At 47.4% G+C, this 22,723-nt stretch overlaps 3 protein-coding genes across 7 annotated transcripts; 1 reads left to right on the top strand and 2 right to left on the bottom strand.

Annotated features, from left to right (window-relative positions):
- Positions 1 to 822: 822 nt before the first annotated feature.
- Positions 823 to 3,253, bottom strand: KCTD6 (potassium channel tetramerization domain containing 6). 3 transcript variants are annotated; one of them, XM_053470111.1, is made up of 3 exons: positions 3,131 to 3,253; positions 2,000 to 2,090; positions 823 to 1,795 (listed from the first exon to the last, which is right to left on the bottom strand). In XM_053470111.1, the coding sequence occupies exons 2-3, from the start codon at positions 2,069 to 2,071 to the stop codon at positions 1,109 to 1,111; spliced, it is 759 nt and encodes a 252-aa protein (XP_053326086.1). In that variant the 5' UTR covers positions 2,072 to 2,090; positions 3,131 to 3,253; the 3' UTR covers positions 823 to 1,108. The 3 variants fall into 3 exon arrangements, with proteins under 3 accessions (XP_053326086.1, XP_053326087.1, XP_053326088.1); XM_053470112.1 differs by lacking the exon at positions 3,131 to 3,253 and adding an exon at positions 2,780 to 2,897; XM_053470113.1 differs by lacking the exon at positions 2,000 to 2,090.
- Positions 3,254 to 3,400: 147 nt separating this feature from the next.
- On the top strand, positions 3,401 to 7,055 carry PDHB (pyruvate dehydrogenase E1 subunit beta). Its single transcript, XM_053470110.1, has 10 exons — positions 3,401 to 3,496; positions 3,575 to 3,634; positions 4,253 to 4,360; positions 4,792 to 4,854; positions 5,077 to 5,112; positions 5,204 to 5,489; positions 5,645 to 5,755; positions 6,153 to 6,244; positions 6,647 to 6,788; positions 6,874 to 7,055. Exons 1-10 carry the CDS (start codon positions 3,458 to 3,460, stop codon positions 7,020 to 7,022), a joined length of 1,086 nt encoding a protein of 361 aa, XP_053326085.1. The 5' UTR covers positions 3,401 to 3,457; the 3' UTR covers positions 7,023 to 7,055.
- A 1,595-nt stretch (positions 7,056 to 8,650) lies between these two features.
- PXK (PX domain containing serine/threonine kinase like) lies at positions 8,651 to 22,427 on the bottom strand. 3 transcript variants are annotated; one of them, XM_053470107.1, is made up of 18 exons: positions 22,285 to 22,427; positions 18,267 to 18,317; positions 17,898 to 17,945; positions 17,362 to 17,548; positions 17,066 to 17,143; positions 16,908 to 16,981; positions 16,393 to 16,467; positions 16,169 to 16,273; positions 15,856 to 15,957; positions 15,233 to 15,394; positions 14,385 to 14,502; positions 13,750 to 13,828; positions 13,611 to 13,659; positions 13,363 to 13,440; positions 13,154 to 13,240; positions 12,389 to 12,455; positions 11,961 to 12,023; positions 8,651 to 9,250 (listed from the first exon to the last, which is right to left on the bottom strand). In XM_053470107.1, the coding sequence occupies exons 1-18, from the start codon at positions 22,384 to 22,386 to the stop codon at positions 9,045 to 9,047; spliced, it is 1,731 nt and encodes a 576-aa protein (XP_053326082.1). In that variant the 5' UTR covers positions 22,387 to 22,427; the 3' UTR covers positions 8,651 to 9,044. The 3 variants fall into 3 exon arrangements, with proteins under 3 accessions (XP_053326082.1, XP_053326083.1, XP_053326084.1); XM_053470108.1 differs by having other exon boundaries at positions 11,961 to 12,020; XM_053470109.1 differs by lacking the exon at positions 16,393 to 16,467.
- Positions 22,428 to 22,723: the final 296 nt, after the last annotated feature.

Below are 22,723 nucleotides of genomic sequence, written 5' to 3'. Positions count from 1 at the left end.
TCCAATGGCCCTTTATCACTCCCATCACTCCTGTGTTCTAATGGCCCTTTATCGCTCCCATCATTCCTGCGTTCCAATGGCACGTTGTGCTCGCTGATCCAAGTTTAAGTTAAAACGGATAATTGATGGTTAGAAAACCCTTTTTGTAATTATGTTACAGACAGAAATTTCTATGTTTTCCATGAAATCAGCTCATTGACCCCAAACCTTTGAACAGTAGTGTGTGTGTTTATATATATATATATATATATATATATATATATGTTTGCATAAAGAAAGAGAGTATTCCCAATTAATACCAATTTAATATTTTGGTAAACGGTTCATTTTTCAGGATGGAGCTTATAGATTTTCTTTAGATTTTGGTGAAGAAAAAACTTTTCAAATAAGCGACATTGTGCATAAGAGTACGACGTATCTCACTGGTCCCTCGGCATCAGACAAACGATAGCTTGATGTGTTGCTAAGAGAACACATTCTATAATCATTTCAAAATTAACAAATTCACTATAATTTACAAAGACATTTAAACAAAATATAAAAATAAAATAAAAAAAAGCCAGCCAGGTAAATTCAGCTGAAATAATCTTTTTGGAATGGAGGGAGCAGTTTAACTCAATTTTTTTTTCTGGAAACATGTTGGATGCGCTTCATATACGTATCCAAGTTAAATATCAATCAACAGTAATTAGTAGTTATAAAAAAAAAACTATAATTAAATAGCATACATTAAAAAAGCAGCGGAACATCTCCAGAGATCACCCCGGACCGGGAGACCTACGCTCCGCCCATAACACGTCTGTATATAAGCCTCCGGCACGTGGATTTATAGAGGACTCGGAGCGGATCTGTGCGTTAGGCGTTTCAGAAAATACATTAAAGCGGGGGAGACGTCGCGATCGGAGGGTAAAGTTTGTGCGCGGGCAGAAGCATGCAAGCCGGACAAGCCAAAGACCTCTGAGACGCGAGGTTCCCGCGCTATCCGGCCCTAATGGCTGTTAATAAATAAGGGCAGAGGGGTTTACGATACACGATGTGGCGAGATAACACCGCCTCTCGTGCCTTGCGTACATGGAAGAGGTTAACGGGACTCCCGCCGGGCGGAAAGTCAGTCGTCGGTCTTTCGCGCCAGTCGGCAGAATGTCCAGTTGTGTTCCACGGTGTTTTCGTTGGCTCGCTCGCTCATGTGGTGCACCCGGGTGTTGCGGATGGCGAAGCCTTGCTTTGCGATGTACTCCATCAGGTGGACTCTGAGAGAGACCTCTTGGTGGTAATCGCAAGGGCCGAACGTGAAGGACACCTGACAATCCCTGGTGTCCATCATGTGTTTGTTCCACTTGGTGAAGTGGTTGGCGATTCCTTCCAGCAGGGCGTGCACCTTGGTGGTGATGGTGAGCTGGGTTATAATCACAGCTACGGGGTTGGAATATTTCGAGAGCTTCCTGGTGCTCGACAGTTCCACCACTTCTTCGAAGATGTCCGTAGGGTACAGGGGTTTGGGGTCGTTAAGACATTGGATTAAAGGTTCGATCTGATAGAAGTCGGCTTCTTTCCGAAGCAGGTCGCACTCCTTGAAGTCCACGGGCAGCGTCAGTTCCGACGTCCGTAAGAAATTCAGTACGTGGCGGAAAAGCGAGCCATCTCTGTCGATGAAGTAATTGCCCTGAGAGTCTCTGGCCGTGGGGAAATCACCCCGAAACATGGCTCCTAGCATGGAGTCTGGGTAACGGGTCAGCGTGGACAGAGATGTTGTATACACATGGCCTCCGACGTTCAGCGTGACTGGATCGGTCATCTAAAAGATGTAAAAAATTTACCATCACAAACCGAATAAAATACACAAGCACTTAAAAAAAAACTTCAATTCTGGGAACATTCTATAGTAGAAGCCAGAGATTATATTATCTCATACATTAACGGGGCTATACATACTGTAAAAAAACCCAGTAGAACATGCCATTTAGTGAATATCCACCCTTTTTAAAATACTTTCACCTACCATGTATCCCCAGTCTCCATTATCCATTTGCTCAAATAATAGTTTTTTGTTGTTAAACGCCGACCGATGCATGCGCTGCGTCTTCAAACGTCTACAACACAGGAGAACGACACAACGTGAGCTATAGACTCGTGCAAACAGACCAAAAACGATTCGGACAAACGGGGGAGCGGGGGAGGGTCCGTCGCCGAGGACGGGAGGTCAAAATAACGAAGACAGATTCATGGAGAAAGAGAAGCGTCTCCGCACCTCTACTTCTCTATTTCCGCAAAAGGGCAGAACCCTCCCCCTCCTCCAATCAGGGGAGAGGGTGTGCCCGGAGGTTCTGCCCTTTTGCGGAAGTGCTCCTGGAGGCCCGTTTAACTGAGCGGATAGCGGAGAGAAGCTAACGAAGAAAGAAGACGGGGACGAGGAGGCGGTCGGTGGAGACGCTTAAAAGTTTGAGCTCTCTGCCTCGTTTTTGTTGGTTTTCTTGGGGTCCCTTTTCGGACATTTGTAAGAATTAACAAAATCGTCAAATTTGTTAGTTAGACTTCAATCATCATTTCCCAAAACATATGTTAATAATTATTAAAACGAAGCCCTTGTTTGTGCGCCGTTTCCAGGGTTACGATGCATCATTTTCATTTGTTACAAAAGGAATACAGAAATACCGGTAAACGGAGGCCGGTTTAGACTGATGTTGGGTGGAACGGACATCGTACCCCTGCGCTGAAACCCACGTCCCCCGGAGTCAGGATGGGGAGCGGGTCGGCCATCTCCTCACCTGATGAGGCTCACCAGAGGCAGATCGCTAACCAGGGTGTAACGGGCCGGTACCAGCAGGGTGCAGCTTCACATCCACATAACCCAATGCATCCAGGGAAGGAGGCTGAGCCGGCTATGGACTCATCCTAGGCCTGCTCCAGCCCAGTGACTCCCATCATCAGCCCAGCCTCTATTCACTGAAATTCAGCCTCCAGCCCGGTAACTCCCCTCCAAGCCCAGCCTTAGGCCAGCCTCCCGCATAACATCTTCCACCCTCAGGCCAGCCTCCTTCCCAGAGACTCCCCTCTCTGCCCGGTCTACTTACTAAGAACTCCACTCCCAGCCTCCTACCCGGGGGCTCCCACCCTCTGCCCGACCTCTTACCCAGCTGTTATACTATAGCTGCCCCTTCCCGAGGCCTCCGGTAAGGGATGGGCCACACAGCCTCCGTATCCGCTTTCCACCCATTTACAGCAAAGGCATTGGAATGGTGCTCGCCGCGCCCCGTACGAAGCTCATTATGCTGGTCGCTGATTGGGTGTTGCCTGGGAACGGTCTCCTGACTGCTGTCACAGGGAAGGTGGTGCTGGGCTGTCCGGCGCAGACTTTGTCATTGGATCATAGCTGTCAGCTGAAGTACGGGGGCGTGGCTGGGGCTCGGTTCTGATTGGTTGTCACGCGAGAAGGTCTCAGGCAGAGGACAGAGGCAAGATGGCGGCGCTGAGGAGGATACTTTGTGTTGCTGGGAGGGTAAGGCTGGTGTATGGCGGGCTGTGGGGCAACTAGCACGTTATTCGGGGTGACTCACAGCTCTTTCTGTCCCCACAGGTTCCCGCGTCTGGTTTCATTCAGAGAAGCTTCCACAAGAGCTCACCTGCCGCCCTTCAGGTACAGTGTCCTCTCCCTGACAGGCTGACACAAGGGCAACGCGGCCAGTGCCCCAGATATACCCCTTAGATATACTGTCCTAGATGGGCTAGTGCACAATGCAAACCCCTTGACCCCTTAGTGCTGCAGACCTGTCCCTTGGCCTGGGTGCCCTGGATCTGCCCTCTGGCCCTAAGGACCCTGGACCTGCCCTCTGGAACAAGAGCCTTAGAGCTGCCCTGAATGCCCTGGACCTTCCCCTTTGGGTCTGAATGGTGCAGACGTGCCCCATACTCTGTGTTTAATACGTAATTATATCCGAATGTCTTTATTATCATGTAATTACCGGCTCTTCCAGTCAGAAATGTAGCCAGAAGCGACCCTGCGTGTTTATCTGCTACCAGAATGGATTTTTATTTTTTCCCTTATAAAGAGAATAAATTACAGACAAGTCAAAGAATGGGAGGAAGTAACTGATTTAAATATTATTTTTAATATGCATTTTGATTCTTTTGCCGGTTGTTGTATCACAAAGCCGTAGGTGGCTGACGAAGGTTTGATGATTTGGTCGCGCCGGCTGCCGCCGTGGGATATTCTGTCATTTTAAAATCACTCACATGTATCGCGTTTACCTTCCAGCTGACTGTCCGCGATGCTCTGAACCAAGCTCTGGATGAAGAACTGGAGAGAGATGAGCGGGTCTTTCTCCTGGGGGAAGAGGTGGCTCAGTACGACGGTGCCTACAAGGTGTGAATTCATGTTGATAAACTGAGAATGTACTAAATATCAAAAAAAAAAAAATGTAGTTTTGGAAGAGCGCTGAATGGCCCCGGTAACCCCACCACCTATCAACTAACTGAAAATTGTGCTTAAGAGGTCCAGGAGTATATATTGTACCTTCATGTTATGTGTTATTAAGGTTACATAGTAATTAGTATAGAGCAAAACACAAGGAAATCCAAATGCTTTTTGCGTAGAGAATATCCGGTTTAATGTTGTTAAGTTCCGTGGATCGGACCCGGCGACTGTACTAATGAGGCAGCCTCCCTATCCGAAGATAACCCGGGAATTCTGTAATTGAGAGCGAAGGGGGGGACACAGGGAGGTTCAGGCTCAACAAACGTCCCACAGATCCTATCCAACATCCCTAATTTTTTAATCCGATGTCTACGTTTCAGATCAGCAGAGGTCTGTGGAAGAAGTACGGTGACAAACGAATTATGGACACCCCCATATCTGAGGTATGAAACAAAGGGTGGTTGGGAGCGGTTCTCCCACGTGGGAGAAGGACATGCGCCAAGGTAGACTAGTAGAAGGGGCAAAAACATAACATGGGTGAGAAATTAGTGGAAAGGGGGCTGATGGCAGTCAAAAGTGGGGCTTGGCCACTGTGAGCGCAAATATTTTATAAAAAACATGCTATTGTTGTCTGTTACACATATTGTATTTTATTTTATGAACAGATGGGGTTTGCTGGCATTGCTGTAGGTGCGGCGATGGTAAGTACACAGCTGGTGATTCACATTTAAAGGAACCATTGCACTGAGGCTGTGTCTGAAAGCTTCAGGGATTGTCCTTCTGTTTCCACAGGCTGGGTTGCGGCCAATCTGTGAGTTTATGACTTTCAATTTCTCAATGCAAGCAATCGATCAGGTGATCAACTCGGCAGCCAAGACCCACTATATGTCTGCCGGGCGTGTACCTGTCCCAATAGTGTTCCGAGGGCCAAACGGAGCATCCGCCGGTGTAGCCGCACAACACTCTCAGTGCTTCGCAGCCTGGTACGGACATTGCCCTGGTCTCAAGGTGATCAGTCCATGGAACTCTGAAGATGCAAAAGGTCTTTTGAAAGCATCGATTCGGGACGATAATCCAGGTAAACATACACGGGGAGACTTAGAAGCAGACCATACAGTGAAATATTTTGTGCCCGGGGTGCTGTAACACTGAAATCGGTAGACATTATGGGTGGGGGGATCTGTTATCCAGCAGGTCGCACGTTTTTATTGCTCACTTCTTTTTTTATTTTAGTGGTCTTCCTGGAAAATGAATTGTTGTATGGTGTTCCTTTTGAGTTATCCGAGGAAGCTCAGTCAAAAGATTTTCTTATTCCAATCGGAAAAGCCAAGATAGAACGTCCAGGTTTGTATACAGTTTAACGCAAGTCATTTTACTTTTGCTATGAAGGTCTGTGGCAAGAAAAGTGCTTTTGAAAATGTACCCCATTAACTGTGTATAGAAAATCAGGGTTGAGTTATTTGCATTTGGGTAGTAAATAAAAATAAATAAATAAATAAATAAATAATACTAGAAAAAAAAACTTATGGTTTATTTGCATCTATTTTGCAAGCTGCATGTAGATGCGGATATTTCCCCTGTTCATCTATTTGGCAGGAAAATGAATGGGATCTCTGGTATTATATATATCGGCGTATTAAATACACTTTTCATGCACGTTTTATTTTTATGTTTTGTTTTTGTTAAATTGTTAAGCAAATGTATCTTTCAAATAATCAACTAATTCGGTTTCTCGTTGCAGGAAGTCAGATTACTTTGGTCTCGCACTCCCGACCTGTTGGCCATTGCTTGGAGGCGGCCAATATTTTGGCGAAAGAGGGGATAGATTGCGAGGTAAATGGCTGTTTTACAAAGCATTTTCCCTAAAGGCAGGCTATAGGCACCAGCGTCACTCATGCTTATTAACTATATAAGTTAATTAACTAATATGCACATGTATACAAAGGGACAGCTGCTCTGCTCCCAGTCTTATCTTAGTTTGCTCCAGGCCGATATATATATATATATAGCTCTGATCCAGTTTGTACCACTGGGTTTCTTAAAAAAAAATTATTGAATTCAAAGAGTTCATTCAGAGATGTCTTTAGTAGTATAGTAGTGACATCAATGCTGGTGAGGTTTGGTCTACACGTGTGGTTGGAAAGCCGGCTGTGGTTCAGTGAATCTGTTTGTTCTCTATCTGTGAAACTCTAAATTGTCAGTTCAGTAAAACGTGTTTATTCCATCTTTGTAAAGGTCATTAACCTGCGCACCATCCGGCCGCTGGATATCGAAACCATTGAAGCCAGCGTTGTAAAAACGAACCACTTGGTTACGGTTGAAGGAGGATGGCCGCAGTTTGGAGTAGGAGCTGAGATTTGTGCCAAAATAATGGAAGGTAGGTGCCATTGGGTGACCGTCCTGCACTCACACATTTTTATAATGAAATATATCCTCTGTGACGCCGTCCGATTGCCTTGCAGGGCCGGCATTTAATTACCTGGACGCCCCTGTGGTGCGTGTGACGGGTGCAGATGTCCCGATGCCCTATGCCAAGATCCTGGAAGATAACTGCACTCCTCAAGTAAAAGATATTATTTTTGCCGTGAAAAAGACTCTCAATATCGTGTAATTATGTAAAAATAACACTCATTGAATGCCAGAAGTGTGTTGCAATACTCCGTATCGTGTTGTTCATCGCTCTGGCATAATGTTACAAGTCCGTTCATCTGTCATCAGACAGGACATCAGCTGTTTTGTTTTTTTTTGGTCCATGGATTGAATTCGAAAGGCCAGAAAATAGTTTCCATTCAGTAAATTTGAGGGACACTTATGAAGGTTTTCTGTTTGTGCCTTTTTAGTGTATTCTCTCCCCAGATTACATTTCAGCATATCCTATCCTCATTAACGGAACGCCCGCCCTTAACTAGTGTTAAGGATAATAGGTCATAACCTTTCCCTCTTAGAATAGCGTCAAGGAAAATGTCTAATTTATAAATACTCAGAAATATTTAAAGTGGGCAAAATATCCCGTTTTGATGGAGTACATTTACTTTATAACACTCCATTAATGTAACCGGGAAGGATATTTATTGGAATATGTAAGAATTACTCTCCGGCTTGTTCTTTTTATACCAACAATAGCAATGTGCAAAAAATATGCGTTTAGATTCCTGTCTCTTTGGGAAATAAAACTCAAAAAGTAGAGCGATTCTTGTGGTATATTGGCTGTGATTGACAGGCCGGTGTGTATAGGGGGCTGGAAGTGTCATGGGTTTTGATATAAGGTCACATGGTTGGGTTGCCTGGTGGGATGTACTGTCACGTGTTTATTCCATGGGGTTCCTGTAAGGGTCTGCGGCATCTTCGTTCTAAATTTCATTTTATGGCAGCGGGAAGCGTATCCCTATGAGCATGGACTATTAAAGAATAAACAGAATAAATATGCATTTAAATGGCCATAGTGGTTTTAGTCATCAGAAGATATTTTATTTTTATGTGCTTTCATGCTGTTTGTTGGTCCTTTTTGGGGCCCACAGGCTTTGTTCCCACCTAGCAGACCTTAGCAATAAAACACACAATGAACAATGTGTGGAATCCGTTATTTTAATAAAAATATGACAGAATATACATCGTCTCACAGAGCCAGAGAAACTAAGTAACCACATTCCCTCTGCCTTCTGAAAAACTATTTAAAGTGCAAAAACCTTAAGTAAAATTATGAAAGAGCTCAATTTCGCAAAGTGTACCTTCTGTATGAATATAACGCCCCGAGCCGTACGGCCGGGCTGTCTCTACTCATGTAAACAATTCCTGCAGGCAAAACGGGGACGGAGCACGAACATATTGGATACTCTGCAGCAGAAAAGGAAACACATTTTAGGACCCTCTGTGGCTGTTGAATCGGTGCTAAAGCCCCTTCTGTCCGTTCTAAACGAGGCTTCAGGAGGAAAAATAATTTGGCAAAAAAAAAGACTAACCAAGGGTTACGCTGTGAATGAAGACTATAGAACGTAGAATAAAAAAAACGTGCCTGATGGGCGCTTCAGTTGGGGCATCACCGGGACCACCACATAACTATTCTGAGCAATTCCTGGTGCCTTGTGATGTCATAAGTAGGGAACGGTACAAATTCAAAATCCATCAATACATTTGCCTGCAATTATTTTAGGACAATGTATATCTCGCCTAATGCATGCTCCGCAGTGTTTTTGAGTGTTGTTTAGATGACCAAGACCCAGAAAGGAGCAGTGAAACTAGCTGCTCTCTGTGAATTGTGTATTGGATCTCTTAAAATTGGGGACAATCAGCAATAAAAGTCAACAGATTACAATAATTTCACTGAAAATTAAGCAACGACCTTCATATAAACGACCCAATAGCTGAGCCGCCGTTAGTCACAGATCATGTGATTTGAAATGATACGGATAGTTAAAAATCCCGTAAACAGCAACTGTACAGAGACCCCAAGAGTGCAAGTTGTTAACCCTTTCATCTCGTACGGTATTATCTAACCGGGTGGGTTTAAGGAAATTAAAAGCTCTGGTTAGTTTGAAATATGAACCATAACAAAAGGATAGCAGGATATCAAAATCAGCGTCTAAATTAACCCGGCCGTCAGGGTGGGGGTTAAGTGCGGGGGGCACGTTCATTTTCAGCTGATCCGGGGGGCGCTGTGGTCATTCGTTGCCGCCTTCTTCAGCGCTCCCTTCTTGAAGCCCTGAATAGAACTGAGTAAAGCTCTCCGGTCCGTACCGTTCACAGACGGGGTGCTGGGTTCTGTTGGCACGTCCTTTACCGCGGGTGGGGGTGGGGCCGCTGGTGGCGGCGGCGGCGCCGGTAAAGGAACATTTGCGTTTCCTGCGGAAATATAAAACCAACATATAATACAGGCTGATGAAGAACCCTATCGCTGAATCACGCCTATGATGTAATTTGGGTACTTGATCTATATGGGTCTGCGCCATCTTTTCCCCCCACAGCATGCAATTAGGTCATTGTGATGTCAGGATAGTTATATAAGTGGAAACCAGTATCCGATTAATACGGCCCGAGTGTCCCAGACAGGGTCAGAGAACAAAGAAAGAAAGAAAAGGAACACATTACAGGGTTAAATATCCTATATTTACTATTTTATATTTAATTGCATTTATCCCCGTGCGGGGCTCGGATCACCTGCTGTTGTGGAAGGACTCTAAGTGCTGAAATATAGAGAAGAATGCAGAGGACAGGAGAGACTGAGAGAAGCGGAGAAAGTAGAGTGCGAGTGGAAGAGCGAGACGGAGAAAAAAAAAACATTTTGCATTTGAAAAAAAATTATCCAAATTTTGTCGGAACCGACAAACAGAAACATCCAAAAACGCTCTCAGAATAGTGAATATTCCTTCAGTGTCATCTACGTGTTTACGAAACACCAAATAGAAACAGAACCTGCCTGCAGATCGGCCCCATCCGGCCCCCGTCTACTCGCCCGTTTCTCTTGCTGTAAAGACTCAAACCTTAATCAGTCGTCGTCTCGTCTTAGATTCAGGAGCCGTATGTCTATCCCATCCATGTTTAATACCCTCTTTGTATTACCCTCTACCACTTCTGCTGGGGGGCTGCTCCACTTGTCTACCACTCTCTTATTAAAGTAAAGCTCTGCTCCGTTCCATCCCAGCCTCTAGTTTTTCAGACATTTAATGTCACTACGCTGCGATGAAGCGCGGCCCCCCGGATAAGCCGTGGCCCTGATTCCAGGAGCTCGTGGCATTGCGATGCTTGGATATAAAAATGCTCTGTTTCCCCCTGAATCGGTTACGCCAGGAAACCTGGGCTGGATTAATCCGGGATCGGCGGATCCGTTCTCCCGATGTTCGGAAACAGAGCATCTTTAAAGTCAGAAAATCAACTGGATTACTTTACCGATAATTCCCGTTCAAAACGGCGCATGCTCTACACGGGAGACGGCAGCGGGGAGAGAAGAGGACAAAGTATTAGAGACAGGACTCATCATACACGTCAAACAACAACACAACGTGTGAGTGTAGGCTGAGTACGCCTGGACTACGCGATCGCTCGCAGGGAGTATCAATACGGTGGGAAGGAATTATTATTGGAGGGGAACTGCCCCGTCCTGGGGTATAATCTGCTGCCCCGGATACTCTGTATCTTTATGAATACATGACATATGGTGGGCTCTCGAGCAGGACGGGGATTCTGACACTGAGCGGATGCGGTTGGGGATTTGCCGGTACTCGTAGAGGACGATGGATGATGATTGGCGGCTGGCGGCAGAAAGCGGGGGGCAGCGGTGAGATGGGGTACAGAGGAAAGGGTCCCATGAGGCCGATTGGATTATTCCTCCTGTATATCCTGCCCCAGCGTTCTACCCCGGCAGCCGGATTACTGCCACAATAGAGCGGGACCCACGAGAGCGAAGCAATGAGAGTGACGCATCTGTGCCAACGCGTGACGAAGGAGGGCACCGGCGCCACCCCAAGCACGGTCACATGGTTCTAGCATCAGCGGATGAAGGGGTTCATGAATGGGGTCATTTTATCCAAGCCCCTGCAGATCAGGTCAGGCCAGGCTGCCCCTGAGGAAGGGCTATTTACCCAACAGAGACGCTCCCTGGACTATGGAAAACACAACCCTTTAACCTGTTCAGTGCCAAAATGCACAAGAGCTGAACAATGCCTTGGCACACAAAAGGTTAAAAGTCCTTCCTTTCAATCACAAGTCAATAAAAGCCCTTCCCTGGGGTAAATACGACAGGTAAAAGCCCCAAAGCTTTATAATACCCCCGTATCTCTATCTGCCCCACCTGTTAACTGTTTCTCCTCCAGGCCTGAATGAAGTGATAACGTTCTAGGTAATAAAGCAGCATGAAAATGACCAAACGCCGCCACGTCCCAAGCAAAGAGAGCGTCACGGATGTGCAGGACAGAGAGGCGCGTGATGGCGGTTAGACAGTATAATGAGTGGCCGAAGCGTGTACACACGGGAAGCCACAGAGTCACGGCTGGCTGAGATTGATGAGGGTTGCAGTCCGCTCTGAGCGCTCTATTTCACTGCCCCACTTATCTCTATACATCCTGAGCAAACAGATTATATAAACAGGAAGATATCACCCAAAGTACAAGTGTTCTGGAGCTGAAGGGTTAAAGACATCCCGAATTATTCCCGATATTGTAAAGATCACACACAAACGTGGCAGCGTTCCCTCTGAGGTGACCGAGGCAGCGTGGAAGCCTGCAAAGGCGCTGAAGGCAAGACGTTTGCGAGGGAAATTTTGTCTCTCATATAAATTATTGCTGGGAACACTTAATTGTCACATGACACAAAGGCAGACACTGATAGGCTGTTTCCATAGAAACTAAAAAAAGCTTCTTAAATATTTCTGGTTTTATTTGATTAAATCTTTAGAAGAAAGAGTAAAAGGACATTATCGCGCAGCGTGCCTTTCAGACGCTCTATTAACTGCTTCCATGCTGGATTACTCACCTTAGAGGGGACACTTCTAATGTTAAAACTGGGGGGGGGTTGGTGCCGGGGTTAAAAAAAAAAAAAAAAAAATGGCGTTACTCACCTGTTGTTGAAGGAGGGGTGGGAGATGAGGGTGATGTGAGTGGAGAGCTTGTCCCAGAGCCTGCTACAACAACAGAGACAACTCAAAAAGTGCCTTTAATACACAATTAACGATTTCTAACAGGCGCGGTAAACTTGGTAAAAGAGCGCTGGGCCCAACAGCTTACAGTCTAAACGCGGGGGAAGGGGTGCAGCTCCTGCCGCGCAAACCGCACCGGAAACGCCAAGGGAACAATCTAACTTTATCCACTAAACCCCATCGCCCCACTATGCAAATGAGCTGTTCTCCCATCGCATATGAGGTCAAGATAATGAAATCAGGGCAGGGGGCAGTTTAAACATGTGTGCGACCGGAGGGGGTAGGAAGCCTCGCGGCGGCCGGAGGGTTAATAAAGCTCTAATGCCGCACGAAGCCGGGCAGCCACCGACCTGAGTGGTTTGAGTTATACTTCGTGGACGGCTCCTCTCCGCCATCGCAGTTTGTGCGCTTAGATTTCTGGAGGAAGAGAAGGGGGGGGGTGTAAAATAAATATTATAACGAAACGGAATAAAATAAGAAGATCATAGTAACCGGGTAACAGAGTCACACGGTAACAGAGTCACACGGTAACAGAGTCAGAGTCACACGGTAACAGAGTCACACGGTAACAGAGTAATATAGTAACACGGTAACAGTAATTTAGCTCCACCAAGCCCCCCCTCTTCCACTGATCCTTCCTGCTTTTGATCCAAAAGAAGGCAAAAAAAACCAAAAAAAAACAAATTAAGTTATTTTCCAATTTTGGCAATTTTTTTTAAAAAAATCCTTCTTGACTCCAAAAGCCAATCAGATTTCTCCTCCGGTCTAGAAGCCGTAAAATATGACTGTTTATTCCATCATTTATACCCCTGTGGGTTCTGCTTTTACCCCCTGTGGAGGCATCCGGTGTATCGGATAGATCCCTCCCTCTCTCGGCGGTTGATTCCGCACCTTTACTGCCCTCCCCTTGCTGTGGATGAAATATTCACCAGCTGTCGTTCTCTGTACGTTTCTGTTAATGAACGGGGTCACCGGGGAGGCATTTATATCGGCCCCGCACATAACTCTTTTAGCCTCTCCTCATAACCACGATCCTCCAATCCCCTTGTTATATTTCGGAGCCCATCAGGGGGACTCCACGTCACGCCAGGGGGCTTCTCGTTCCAGAAACATACCTTCCGCGCCAAAATCTTCCTTTTCTTCTTCTCTTCCTCCGATTCGTGGTGCGACTGCGCTCGGGTCAGGCGCCGGTGCTGGTATATCTGCAGCGTGACAGAGAAAGCCGTGAGCGGGGTCACCAAACACCTGAAACCCCCCAAACCCCCGAGAATTCCCGTATCGCCCCCCCGAGGACCCGTTCCCGGAGGATTTTTTTTTTGCGTACCGACTTTTGCTCCTCGGAGAGTCTTCTCTCCATACATTCTTTGGCCGTTTTTAGCGCCTCTTTTAATTTGGTCGGAATCTGTTAGAAAATTAAAAATAAAAATAGATATTTGTTGCAGTCAAAGAAATGTAGAGATATTTACAGCAAGGAGCAGATGCGTCCCCAACGTATCCCCCCCCCGAGGAGCTCCGCAGGGTCAGATTCCCACCCCAGGTTCCAATCGCAGTAATCAACCATTTCCGATTTACCTTAAACTGGGGTTTTTCAGAATTCAGAAGCGTGACGTCGCTGAATAACCTAAAAAGACAAAAAAGCGATATATATTTTAAATGTTATATTTATTTTAGTCTTATTCAGAGGATGTGCGGATAAAGGGGTCAGACTCACGGTGTCTGTAAGAGCTGAGCCACGGACGGCACGCCATTCTTACAGGCTTCGCAGGACAGGATGGACTCCAGAACCGGCACTGAAAACAAGCAAAAAAAAAACAAAAACCCTCACAATTTATGCCGTTTTTGTCAAAACCAGCAGCTGACTCCAAAAATGTGAAGTTTGTGAAAGTAACATCCCCAATAATCCCCCAAACGCTCCAGTTAGCCGGTAGGATTCGGGAATTGTAAACCTCTTTGTCACGGGTGGGCCGGCACCTTTTGGCCCAGGGGGGGGGGCTGGTAAAGCTTAGTGGCCCCGTCGGCCCCCCAGTAACGTGCATATTCATTGGCACACCTTTTTACATACTCTCACATTTGCAGAAACCTATACACTCGCTAACACACACATTCACGCTCACACACAATTATACATTCATGCTCACACACAATTATACATTCATGCTCACACACACAAACATACCTACAGTCATACACACATATTCCTTACCTCACCCACGGGGTCACATAACATCGTGGAAGGCGACCCCGCTGCATTCCTGTCTCCCCAGGCTGGTCCAAAATTGTTCACAAAGACACGGATAAAACAGACAAATCTGATCCGACGAAGGGAACCGGAATTCAGATACTCACCAATAGTCAAGGACGGAGCCGGGGGGAAGTGATCCAGCGGGACCGAGTCAGGGGGGCGCCCGTAAGTCATTTCATACAATAAGTGCCCGAAACAGTGAACGTCGATACTTTGTAACGTCTGGGGGGGAAAGAATGGAGATTATGGTAAAGACAATGGTTTGCTGAAGCCAGATCCCAGCACTGCATGGGTTAAGTTGTCGAGGGAGGGTGAGCTCCACCCACACAGGTCACATGATCCACGCAGCGTGACTCTCCATGGGAATTACGAAACCGGATCAGACCCTGAATTTTAATGCCGTCCGTATTGTTTATTTTTAAGCTGCGAAGCAGAATTAAGGAATAAACAGGATTCCCGGGAATTAAACTTTTTCATTTTTGTTATTTTTATTGTTACATTCCGGATAAAAAGTTTAAATATCCGCTGGGCTGGGTTTACATAAAGCTCCGGTCCGCCCGGGAGATAAAGGGTGTATATTGAGCCTGCGCTGCTGCCTTACAAGGCCGTCTGATATCAGCATATATTAAAGGGACCGATGTACTAAACCCTAAAGTGCTGGAATATTATGGGTTAACCAGCACATCGCAACAATACAGCCGAGCCCCGTAATAAAGGAGTAGTGGGTACCTGATCTCTCCGACAGAGGTATAACCCTATCCGAGCGCAAGCATGATAAATACAGATAGAAGCTAAAGCAAAAAAGGGATTTATCTGCTAAATACGATCGCCCTTTTGTTATCGCTACATCACGGACCCACAATTTCGCAAGCGTCACACGCTAACCACGGGCAGTCACGCTAACCACAAACGGTCACGCTAACCACACGCGGTCACACGGTCACGAACTTACATTTATTTTGCGAAACTGTGAAAAGTACGATCTGTAGAAAGACGGCAAACCCAGCAGGGAATTCTCCAAGTCCAGCAGCTTGCAGGCGTCTCCGTCCAGCACCACGTTGGCGGGGTGGAGGTGTCCGTACGGGAATCCTCGCTCGTGTAAGAATCTCAGGGCCTGCAAAGCCAGGGAAACGCGGATAATGTCAGAGCTCGAGGGCCGTGCGGCCCCCGCGGACGCCACCAATGACCCCGGAGACATTTAAATAGTTAAAGGGATTCAACAAAAGGACAGGAGGGGAGATTATTCCAAAATTACAACAAGAGACCGGAATCTAACACTAGAGAGTGAGAGGCTGAGATGGAACGGAGGGAAGTTTTACTTTACTGAGAGGGTGGTAGGTAAGTGGAACAGCCTCCCAGCAGAGGTGGTAGAGGGTAATACAGTGAGGGTATTAAACATGCATGGGATAGACATACGGCTCCTGAATCTAAGACGAGACCAACGACTGATTAAGGTTTGAGTCGTTAAGGCAGGAGAAACGGGCGACTAGATGGGGGCCGGACGGGGCCGATCTGCCTCATCTTTCATGGTCGTTCTTGTAACCCTTTCATTGCCAGCCTCCCTCCTGTTTTTACCTCTAGAATCTGCCTCCCGTACGTCTTGATTTGCTGCGGCTCCAGGCCGGGGGTCTTCTTGGGGCCGCAGTATTTTTTCAGGAAGGGATCTTTCGGTTTGGACTGAAACAGAACGCAGGAGGAAGAGGAAGAGTTAATCCGGATCGCACCGAGGGGCTTCCAGTGAAGGCAACCAATTATTATCGGGAAGAAATCAGCCGGAATCAGACAGTTATATATAAAAATATTCTGTGAAAATGAAAAAAATTACCCAAAACTGGCTTTTTTTTTTTTTCCATCTTTACGATAATGGGGGTTATTTCAGGGAAATTACCTTATAAATGAGATCCTTCAGCGTTCCCTTCTCACTAAACGGCCGGATAACCAGCGCGGACGACTCGCTGGCCGTGGCAAACGTCACTCGGTAGATGTAGGGGTGCTTGGGGAGGAAAAACAAAAAAACACACTCAGGTTCTGAATCACGTCACTCCTCCCGGTGCCACCTCGCCGATCTGCCGGCAGGTTCTAGGTTTCTATAAAGGGGTTCCACGTCTTTACCGTCAGCGAAGGCAGAAGTCGGATCGCGCACTGGAAATCTTTATCTTGAAGGAATTTATCAGGACCGAGATCAGCCTAAAAACACAACGAGACACCTCTATTGGAACCCAGGAGTGATGGGAGTGATAAAGGGCCATTGGAACCCAGGAGTGATGGGAGTGATAAAGGGCCATTGGAGCACAGGAGTGATGGGAGTGATAAAGGGCCATTGGAACCTAGGAGTGATGGGAGTGATAGGAGTGATGGGAGTGATAAAGGGCCATTGGAACACAGGAGTGATGGGAGTGATAAAGGGCCATTGGAACACAGGAGTGATGGGAGTGATAAAGGGCCATTGGAACACAGGAGTGATGGGAGTGATAAAGGGCCTCTGTGCGCCTATGAAGAGATTCCATTAAAAATCAGCCGTTTCCGGCTCCAATAGTCATTTATAGCATTAACCCCGTCTGCTTTCTTCTTCTTCTAAAACAAGGAGTGACCCCAAACTTTTGATCTGCATTTTTTTATATATTTACCCAGCTTAGGACGAGGTTCTCCTTGGGTTGGTTTCTGCTTTTCATTAAGAAATATCGTTTCCGGAGCCTCCAGCCTGAAGATGAAGAAAGCGAACGGTCAGAAGCCGCAAATCCCCGAACCCCCCCTGCAAACCCCCCCCGCGGGAATCATATCTCACCGATGTCCTTTAGCGGCTCCACGACTTCAAACCTTGGATCTGACCGAAAGAACATGGAGACCTGCTGCAGGGCGACCTCTGCGGAGACAGAACGGGGAGACTCGCGTAACGAAACCCCGGGACAGCGCGAGGGAGGGACAGCGCGGGGGAGGGACAGCGCGAGACGCAGGGGAGGGACAGCGCGAGACGCAGGGGAGGGACAGCGCGAGGCGGGGGAGGGACAGCGCGGGGGAGGGACTGCGCGGGGAGGGACAGCGCGAGGCGGGGGAGGGATAACGCAGCGCGCGGAGACGTACCCGTGTAATTGGCGGAGTAGTTGTTTGGGTCCAGAAACTTCTTGACCTGCTCGTGGCTGCAGAGGACGTGGTGCGAGGTGACGACGTTCAGATAATTCTGCAGCCCCTTCTGTCTCTCGGCTACAAATTCCCGGTCCATGTTCCCGATGAGTTTTTTGGGAGGCAGAGGAAGGGTTAAACCCGAGATCTAAAAGGAACGAAACAGAAACGTAGAACGGGAAAGGAATCTGCGAGTCCCCAGAATCCAAGAAGCCGCGATCTACAACTAAACGGCCGGGGGATGAGATGGAATGGAGGGAGCTCTTTTAATCTAAGAGAGTAGTAGATACGTGGAACAGCCTCCCAGAAGAGGGATCATTTAGAGGGATGGTTATAGGGCCTGGAAGGTGCAGGAAGTCCAGTATGTTCCAGTATTGTCACGCTGTCACACGCACACGTACTATCACTGATAACATACACCACTGCTTGGGGGGGGGCGCTCATGTTACTATTCATGCCTGTGACGGGGTTTTTAGGGTTTCCGGGTGTTTGCTTACCTGTAGGCTGCTGTTCAGCGCGTCGAAGTCGCTGTATCGCCTGACGATCTGTAACGGGACGCGGGAAGCACAATGAACACGGACGCTGCGTGACACAGCCGCCCTCATCACGCAACGCTTAACAGCAAAGCTTTAACATACATGTGGCAGAGCGTGTGCGGGATCTATACACCGTGCCTTCAACGCAGCCCCATCCCGCCGCCCCCCTGCCGCATCCCGCCGCCCCCCTGCCCCATCCCAATGCCCCCTGCCGCATCCCAGTGCCCCTCTGCCGCATCCCAGAGCCCCCCCGCCACATCCCAGTGCCCCACTGCCGCATCCCAGTGCCCCCCCCCTGCCCCATCCCGATGCCCCATGCAGGGAGATTACCTGCCAGCTGTTGTCCATGGATATCCCTCGCTGGACACGTATGATGTATTCCTGTGTGAAATTAATAATAACGATGACCTCAGACACACAGAGCTGCACGGGATCAGGTCAAACAACCAATCAAAACGGCAGATAACGATAGCGATGGCCAATTTAACACTTTGTAACCAAACGCAGCATCACAAACTTTGTTCCCGTAAAATATTTAATTCCTACCTAGAAATTATGATGTCATCATGCAAAAGATCACCTCGTTTATAATTGTTCAGGGAATGCTTAATTGTCATGTGACTCACAAGATGATCCCAGTTGGCTGTTGCCATAGAAATTGAGAAAGGTTCTGGAAACGTGTCGGTGTTACGAGGTTATTTATACCCCCAGAGGAGAGAATTAAGTCACAGATCCGCTGAACACGCTGGGGGGGGATTAATGTGTTAGTTTGGGGGGGGGGCTCTTTTTAACGGGGCATTTAATTAGAATTGGAAGCAGAAGCCATCGTTCGTCTGTCATGTGATTAAAGTCTGACTGGGGTCCGGGAAACGCGGCGGCGGCGGCGCTGCGAGCGGGAATTACATCGCTGACTCAGGGATCGAGAGCGAAATAAACAGGAAAACGAGATTTTAGAAAAAAAAAAAAGTAAACGGCAGAAGCTCGAGAAACGAAAGCAGGAAACGCTTAGTCACCAAAACTCACCGAGAAAGGAAACGTAACCCCTTACAGAACACGTATGTGCATGTTACACAACATACAGAGACGTTTAACCATCGCAGCGCCATAACGACCATCCGGCCCCCGTCTGGTCCCCCGTTTCTCCTGCTGTAACGACTCAAACCTTAATCAGTCGTTGGTCTCGTCTTAGATTCAGGAGCCGTATGTCTATCCCGCGCATGTTTAATCCCCTCACTGTATTACCCTCTACCACCTCTGCTGGGAGGCTGTTCCACTTATCTACCACCATCTCATTAAAGTAAATCGTCCTTCCATTCCATCTCAGTCTCTGACTCTCTAGTGTTAGATTCCGCTCTCTTGTTGTAGCTTTCCTCCCGTCCTTTATTGAATATGTCTCTCCTCTCCCCCCATCTCAATCTCCTCTCTTTTGCCCCCCCATCCCCTCTCTTCTCTCCTCCAAGTCTCAGCAGGTTAAAGAACAGCCACCGACCCCCCCCCCCAGAAGTTAAAGGGTGTCTCAGGTGTTATAACCCCCCCCCAATAACACCTCCTGCAGAGCAACCGGAGGAACCAGTTCCTGAACCAGAACAAAAAACACTCACTTTACCAGAAAACTATTTATTTAGCATTTAAAGCGAGACCCCCCCCCACCGACGCGGCTGTACGTGGTGACATCATATTGATGATATCATCGCCATGTAGTGAGGAGACACGCTGCTCCACGCACGAACAAAGGTAACGGCCATTTCTCAAAAATACCGGGACGCCATCGAAATCATCAACGACCCAGCCACCTGTGCAGAGGAGCTTACAATCTATCCTCCTAATACCCCCAGCCAGCCAGAAGAAACCACTGTCCTCCCCACCTGCGAGACCTCCAGCCCCCCTCTCTGAAATCAAACCCTCCTCACCCAGGCAGCCCCTCTCCTCTCATCCCACCCAACCTCATTATAGATTGTAAGCTCCTGGGATCAGGGTCTGTCTTGACGTGCGTTAATCTTATGGTCAATTTGTATCTTGCTTATTTTATCATTAATGTTAATCCTCACTTAAACAACGCTACGGAATCTGCTGGCGCTATATAAACGTATAATATGCGGTTTTAACCTCTTAACAGTGATGGAACGGGGAGCGATTTTCCCGCCGCGCACCACAACCCCATAACGCGAATATCACGGCACGTATCCGTCTGCTACGCACCGGCCACCTATGGGTTAACCTGTTCAATAGTTCATTGGGTTACCGGTTCACCGTCCGGGCGCCGTAACCCGCCGGAAATCCGACACGATCGGTTCATCAGCATTTACTAACCAGCTGTCCGTAGGGGCCGCTTTTCACGATGATACAGAGTTGCAGGGAAATTTTATTATCGAAATAGAAGCCAAAGCAGATCCCGAAAACAAATTATTATTATTATTATTATTATTATATGTATTATCGTTATTATTATTATCATATGCATTATTAGCATTATATTTATTATTATTGTTATCATATGTATTATCGTTATTATTATCATTATATTTATTATTATCGTTATTATTATCATGTATTATTCGCATTATATTTATTATTATTGTTATTAATTACAAGGAGGAAACAACGTATTTATATTCGCTGAGATAATATTTTGAAAACATACAAATATCTGTAAATATTATTCTTTATATATTTGTTCTTTCGGTATCTGCCCCGTTCCCAGCACGGATCTTCTTCCTGATTGGCTGTCCATTCTCCATCTTTTTAAAATTATAATTTGCGTTAGTACCGGTGCAGGACTCGCGGCAGATGACCAGGATTACGTGTGAATTCCTTCTTTTACCCCTATATGACGTATATCACACGGAACACGTTAACTTTATCGAAGGGTATCTTTGATCCTTATATTTTGAGACCTTAATCAGTCGTTGTTCTCGTCTTAGATTCAGGAGCCGTATGTCTATCCCGCGCATGTTTAATCCCCTCTCTGTATTACCCTCTACCACTTCTGCTGGGAGGCTGTTCCATTTATCTACAACCTTATCAGTGAATTTTCCTTACATTCCATCTAAGCCTCCGACTCTCTAGATCTTCTCCTGCGCAGGAGGATAAAATAATTTTTTGGAATTGTAAAAATTACTATTAAAAAAAAAAAAAAAGGATACTTTCCATTTAACCCTCCAAGCACCAGAAAGGCCAACAATGCTCCGGTAACCCCTCTGGCAGGTAAAGGATCGAAGCTGGATCGCCGTCTGTAAACTCAACCAACGTTTAGAAACTTTTCCGCGGTAAACAGACGGAGGCGGGCCGGGGCCACCAGGGCCAGCATCGCGGGCACCCGAGGGCCACTAAAACCTGTCTGAATAGACAACTTGCAAACCAGTCCAGAAAGAGCTCGTCCGGCAGGCGCGTTAACACAGGCCGGGGATCCACGGCACCGGGGACGGTAACGGGACGTGATATACGTTATGGTGCAAAACCACGGATACGGCGCAAACCGTAAGAGTGTGAGCTCCGCGGGCGAGGGGACGATCCCAGAACACACGGATAGTCACAATACACACAATAATGGCCATTTCATACAGACAGGGGCCACAGACCCCACCACCAGCTCTGTAAGGACTCTAAGGGTGCCGGCCGGCCGGCCGGCCGCGTGATCCCGGACTTACTAGGCAAGTGAGCTAACGCTTTGTAAAGTGCCCACTGTCCGCTTCACTGAGATCAGTGAGGACAACAACGTCACAATATTATTCCAGCAGAGAGCGTCACGGAGAGAGTGTCACCGATAAAGAGTGTCACAGAGTGTAAGTCAGAGAGAGAGCGTCACCGATAGTCACAGAGTGTAAGTCAGAGACAGCGCCCCCAATCAGATATCAGCGATGTGACGAGGAAGGGGTTAAACCCATGTATAATAATACATGTTTGTTCACTGCCTGTCATACAAGGAAAGAAGAAACACGCACACATGTGTACACGTACATAAAAAGAATTAACCCTTTACATACACATATATACATAAACAGAATTAACCCTTTACATACACATATATTTGTGTGTGTTTAAAGGGTTAATTATATTTGTGTGTGTGTGTTTAATTGTATATATATTTGCGTGTGTGTAAAGGGTTAATATATATATTTACATACAACGCATGCATAAAAGAGTTTTCTGCACACCTTCCAGGCAGCCCAAGGGTTAACAGTCCCAATACCCATGCCCCTTGTACGTATGTACATGAACAGATATTTCCGCCCCGCTGTCCTGCTGATCACCGGCGTGCGGTCCCCGGAGCGGGCACGTTACTCCTGCCCGGGGCTGCCGGTGATGCTCGGTACTTCTATACACCCCCGTACAGGATGCCCGGCCTCACCGTATGAGACTGCAGGCTCTGGCTGGCCTCGATCACGGCGGTCAGCGGCACCGTGTCATCCAGCAGCGGCCGCTCCGGCACCGGCAGCTCCATGAACGCCATCCCGAGCGACACTGCGGGCCCGGCGGGGACAGGGGGGCGGTACCCGGACAGAGGGCGGACACATGGGCGGTACCACACGGACTGATTGGTAAGGGACGAGCCGTGGGGCGGAGCTACAATGACAGTGCGGAAGGTGACGCCAGTTTGGGCGGGGCTTGACCGAGGGGGCGTACCCGGATGCAAGACAGGACAGTGAGAATATTGCTGCGGGGTCCTACAGGGAGAGGGATGAGAGCTACGAGAGATAGATGGAGCTGCGCATCACCATGTGCAAATGAAGCAATCAGCATTAGTTTCATTGGTTTCCATGGTGACTGCAACACAAATGAAATGAGAG

Source organism: Spea bombifrons, chromosome 6 (assembly GCF_027358695.1).
Source record: "Spea bombifrons isolate aSpeBom1 chromosome 6, aSpeBom1.2.pri, whole genome shotgun sequence".
Lineage (NCBI taxonomy): Eukaryota > Metazoa > Chordata > Amphibia > Anura > Pelobatidae > Spea > Spea bombifrons.
Note: the sequence above shows the minus strand (reverse complement) of the source record. Positions and strands in the feature narration are given on the sequence as shown.